This window comes from Suillus clintonianus (genome assembly GCF_016758775.1).
Source record: "Suillus clintonianus strain FC179 chromosome Unknown DEU56scaffold_38, whole genome shotgun sequence".
Taxonomy (NCBI): domain Eukaryota; kingdom Fungi; phylum Basidiomycota; class Agaricomycetes; order Boletales; family Suillaceae; genus Suillus; species Suillus clintonianus.
In genome coordinates this window covers 316299-321417 of record NW_024539262.1, presented here as the reverse complement: position 1 = coordinate 321417, position 5119 = coordinate 316299, and the positions used below count along the sequence as shown (strand labels likewise).

Genomic DNA, 5119 nt, shown 5'->3' with positions numbered 1-5119 from the left:
ATGTCGTCTGAAACCAGCAACACCGACATTAACGTTGTTGCTAGTCCTTCTGTCGTTCTGGATGACAACGACACTGCCGCGCTCACATGCGAGATTCAAGCACTCTGCGATGCGATACAAACACTGATCGACGCAGTGCCTGCCGACAAGGACCGTGCGCCATATGTCGAAAAGGAAGATTGGTGCCTGCGCTGGACGCAACTTTTTGTAAGTCACTACAAACTCTTTTTATGTCATTCTCATCATACCGCACCAGAGTTCTCTGATCGCCTGCCTCAATCATGCGAAGGACAAGCACTTGCCGCTTGAATTGTCCGTCGCAGCAAGGGAGTTAGGCGGGCAAGCGACGCTCTTACACGACGCGTTTCAGCGCGACATCCGCAAAATGAAGACCGCCTCGGCGAGCCAGGCGGATCCGGCTGCCCAAGAGATGGAGGAGACGGTCGAGAAGGTCAAGGTGTGTTTCTGCTCTCATTTTATAATATAACTCGCCGACCTATCAAGCTGCTTCAGACGCAGACACCCCGGATGAGCGTCGCGACCGATAAGGTCAATCCTGTCTCATGCACCCGTTGCGCCAACATGGGTCGACCATGCTATAGCAATAGTGCTGGCATGGTTTGCCTGAACTGCAAGCGGCTCAAGGCCAGATGTTCTCTTGTTGTCGGTGAGTTCTGTGTGGTGTTGATCATCTGAAGAGTTCACCATTGATTCACTCTTGGACTGTAGAGAAAGGCAAGGCAAATGCTGCTCCCACAGCCGTCCTGGCTCATATGGCTCCAAAGCCCAGCGCGGCTCCTAGGCACAGACCTGCACCAAGGCATGTGCATGCACCGAAGGACAAGGGCAAGTCCAAAGCCAAGTCCACGGCCTCGCAACATCCTCAGCCGGCTGCCGGCCCCTCCAGCACAGCTAGCGTCCTCAACAGCAGTCGCAAGAGGAAGGAGGCCGAAATCGAAGACGAGGTAGACTCCGAGAGCGACGAAGAGGCCGCTTACATGGCAGGGAGGATTGAAGCTCTGCCCAGCTACATCTCCGTGGTTGATACCGCCCTCAACGCATTGAAAGAAGAAGTCAGTGCAATTAATGGATATATGTCCAAAAAGCGCCGCCGCCTTTAGATCCAAATACAATACATACGTGACATCAGTGATTTACATACATTATACAACGGTTGGTTGGTTGGTTTAGGTTAATCCCGTGATCAGACGACAGTGGGCGATGAGCATGCCGGCTCCCATTGGTGACCGGCTCTGTCTATGTACCAGGTGATGCAATATGCGCATGTGAGGCTCACAATAGGAACCGCCCGTACCCTACATCACACCACGTCATTTCATTTAAGAACATTCGTGGCCAGAACATCCGGTTCCATCCTTCCCTCATGTGCCACTGCCTTTCGTTAAACCGGAACCGGGGGCTCAACCGCCATCGCCATGGTTGGTTGGTTGGTTGGTTGGTTGCCTCCCTGCACTCAGACGGCTCCACATGGGGACCGCATCTAACCTAAATACCATTCAAATGCCAACTTTGCTATGAGACGGTTCGCAATGGAACTGTGTCTGTCACCACACATCTTTGAGATTACTACATTGCCTGTGAGACGGCTCCCGTTGGGGACTGCTCCTCTGAAGGTTGCTGTTCAATCACGCAGCCGTGAGACGGCGGCTCCCATCGGGGACCGTATCCGACGAGAACCGATTGTGCAGCACCGATCTGTGAGACGGCTCCCATTGAGGACCGCATCTGTCAAGAACGGATGTCAAGTACCTGCCTACGAGGCGGCTCCCATTGACGACCGCCCCGGGCCAGCACACGCACCTGTGAAGCGGCTCCCATTGGGGACCGCACCTATCATGCACACTGGTCAAGCACCCCACCAGTGGGACGGCGCACTTACACAGACGGCTCCCAAAGGAAGTCAAGATCACTGACAGGCGCGGTCCCCCATGGGAGCCGTCTCACAGGTGGGTGCTTAACACAATTGTCCATCACAGAAGCGGTCCCCATTGGGAGCCGTCTCACAGGCCGGTTGCTTTGCATCCGTTCTTGACAGATGCGGTCCCCAATGGGAGCCGCAGTCTCATATATTGGGGCGCACAACTAGTCTGCTTGACACATGCGGTCCCCGTTGAGAGCCGCCTCATATATGGGTGCTTCAGAGATGCGGTCCCCAATGGGAGCCGCCTCATAGGTGCATGTGTATGTATGTCCGAAGCTCATGATAGGGCGCGGTCCCCAATTGGGGCCGTCTCACAGGTGGGTGCTCACACCTCTGTAAACAGATGTGATGCATATCCTCAGAGACACACTGCATATTTCAACCTAACCTATTTATTTGTTATGTGCATGCATGGACAGTTTCCGAATGAAATCACAGATGGGCATAAGGATCAAATTCTATTGATGTTAGCTTGATTTCCAAAATTCAGTTGCAAATATAATCAATATGCACCCGTCTGATGGCTCCCAATTAGGGCCACGTCTGTCAAGCACATTTTCAATCCAACCAACCAACCAACCAACCATCAACCATCAACCATCAACCAACCAACCATCAACCATCATATTTGAGATGGCTCCTGTCCGAGATTGATATTGTTCCTTGGCTGCAAGGTACTTATTGTCTGTGTTCATTTTCATATCTAATCCTGTTGCTTCAGATCACATTGACCAATGTGAAAATGATGACCCTAAGATGTTCAATATTTCTTTGGTCACCAGTGCTTCCCACATCATGCTGTGCAAATTAGCAGACTCCGAGAAATTCAAATACTCCGTCCCAAACACATTGCTGGAACAGTAGAAGGAACCAACATCAACATCAACATCAACATCAACCAACCAGTGGTTTGAATGTTGACCCCCCTTCTGGAAAAAGGCAGCATGAAGATACTACTCGTGATTGCCAGCCTCAACAACAGACTCACTGTGCTGCTCATGGATTTTCTGTTGTTCACGAGGACCACCACAGCAACAATGATCCGCCCCGTACAGAACACCACCAGTGGTGCTTCAGCTGCAGAGGATGCAGCCTCAAAAGCGACTGCATGTAGAGGATTATGGTAAGTCCATGAATTCCTTGCAGATACTGTTCTAATTGAGTGTCTGACAGATCAAACAACATTTGAATCTCAGGCTGCTAGCTTGAATGCACCAGACTCATGCATCAGAAAAAAGACAAAGGTAAGCTGAAACTGACATCTTCTATTGCTATTTTCATTCAAGTTGGTTTCCAGGTTGTACATTATGATGGTGCTTTGCGTATTGTCCCAGCCTATCCTCATCCTTGACCTTGACCTTGACATTGACCTCACGCACCCACCCCTGGCTGTGGGCCGCCTTAGCACTGGCATCATGAGGTACGGCAGATGTCTCCACATCATGTTCAAGCTTATCGGCATAATGTGGCCCATTCTTGCCATGATTTTTCAGCTGCAGGCCCTTCAAGAGTGGTTGGTTGCAAGGGGATGTGAGAAATATGCTTATGGCTTGTGCATCAAGCATCATGGTGGATCATGAAGAGGTGATGCTTGATGGTTGATGGTTGGTTGATGGTTGATGGTTGATGGTTGATGGTTGATGGTTGATGGTTGATGGTTGATGGTTGATGGTTGATGGTTGATGGTTGATGGTTGATGGTTGGTTGGTTGGTTGGTTGGTTGGTTGGTTGGTTGGTTGGTTGGTTGGTTGGTTGGTTGGTTGGTTGAATAAATCACAAGATCAGTTAAAGTATAGAATCTTAGCAGCAAGCAGCTACCCAGATAAGCAGCCCAGTCACTGCGGAAATGAGATTTTAGCCAGATCCTAAACAGAGGAAGACAGCGTGTGTAAAACGACTCTAAATGTACCTACCCTTGTAATCAGATGTAAATCCGACGTGTAGCAAATTTTGTTCGCTCAGTCCGAAGCAACACATGTAAACAGACGCTTTTCCAACATCGCCAACACGTCTATTCGAATCCCGTTTATACTCTTCAAATATCTGCTATTCTACCACTAATCAACACTGCATAGTCAATATTTCAACATCTGTTTAGGCCGTGCTTGGAGCAAAGTAAGTTTTTCGAAAATTCATCTAAGTCCCGCGTTACAGCTTGCACTTACTACTCACGCTATAGCAGCCCACAATGCAATCAAGCTAGAACTGCCCGTGGAGGTGAAAGCATTTACATTCACGTTTGAGTGCAGAACACCAGGTCCCATAGTAAGTCCCTTGTGCAACTCAACTGATGTCAACTAATTTTCTTTGCAGACCATTGAAATATCTATCGGAAAGCCTCTCCAGCAGCTAAGCTCACAAGCTGGTATTGTAGAGGGTTCCGACACCAGCGACATGCACACTGAGACACCAGGAGTGCTTGATGATTGGTTAAAGGCCCAGAAAACTGTAAGCATTTGCATAGTAATGATATTGATTTATCTTACTAAATACATTTCAAGCAATATCAATCATTTTTATCGGACATTGTCAAGGGAGGTCCTCCAGTAGTGGACGATAGCGTGACAGAACCTGAATCAGAGCCGACTGCTGAAGATATCGTGAGTTTTTCTCAGTTGTATTCGTTCGTGTCGCTGAATAGCACATATTGTAGAAGTGTGCTGATCAAGTGCTTATTAGCAGTACTGAGAAACTGGTCGACATCGTTGACAAGAGCGTGACTGAACCTGAATCAGATTATGATGTGGATCCAGAGCAGGAAGTGCAGACTCCCGTAGCCTTCACCCGCTTCTACGAGGGCATGAATGCGGTACTCTTTCTTTTATTTATCCACTAGCAGTAACCCATGGCTTTGCCACGGTGGACTATCGTCTGACTCAGAGGAAAGCAAAGGTGCACCAATAGATTCAAAACATGGCATAGCAAATACATGTATAGGTAAGTAGCAAATGTGAAAATAATGTACAGTAACTGTAATTACACTCGCATTCAGCTTCAAAATTAGGTGCGACCACGTTTGGATGGTGTGCCGTCCTCAGAGCTATCGTCGAGTAAAGAGTGTTTGTTTGCTGGCGTGCGGTCGACTTGTGAGAAGCTGAATTTCAACTGCGATCGGCCTGGCGTTGGGGTTGTAGAAGTAGCGCCTTGCCATGTACAGTGTGTAAGAATGATTCAGCC

The 5119-nt window shown here is 48.8% G+C and overlaps 2 protein-coding genes across 2 annotated transcripts; both read left to right on the top strand.

Moving 5' to 3' along the window:
* DEU56DRAFT_913049 (uncharacterized protein) lies at positions 1–1121 on the top strand (the record flags this gene model as incomplete). The annotated part of the gene is made up of 4 exons (XM_041357477.1): positions 1–207; positions 257–457; positions 514–667; positions 730–1121. The coding sequence occupies 4 exons, from the start codon at positions 1–3 to the stop codon at positions 1119–1121; spliced, it is 954 nt and encodes a 317-aa protein (XP_041208214.1).
* A 1907-nt stretch (positions 1122–3028) lies between these two features.
* DEU56DRAFT_913048 (uncharacterized protein) lies at positions 3029–4778 on the top strand (the record flags this gene model as incomplete). Its single annotated transcript, XM_041357476.1, has 8 exons — positions 3029–3065; positions 3116–3186; positions 3229–3362; positions 4041–4057; positions 4122–4207; positions 4256–4390; positions 4444–4542; positions 4596–4778. The coding sequence occupies 8 exons, from the start codon at positions 3029–3031 to the stop codon at positions 4776–4778; spliced, it is 762 nt and encodes a 253-aa protein (XP_041208213.1).
* Between the last annotated feature and the right edge of the window lie 341 nt (positions 4779–5119).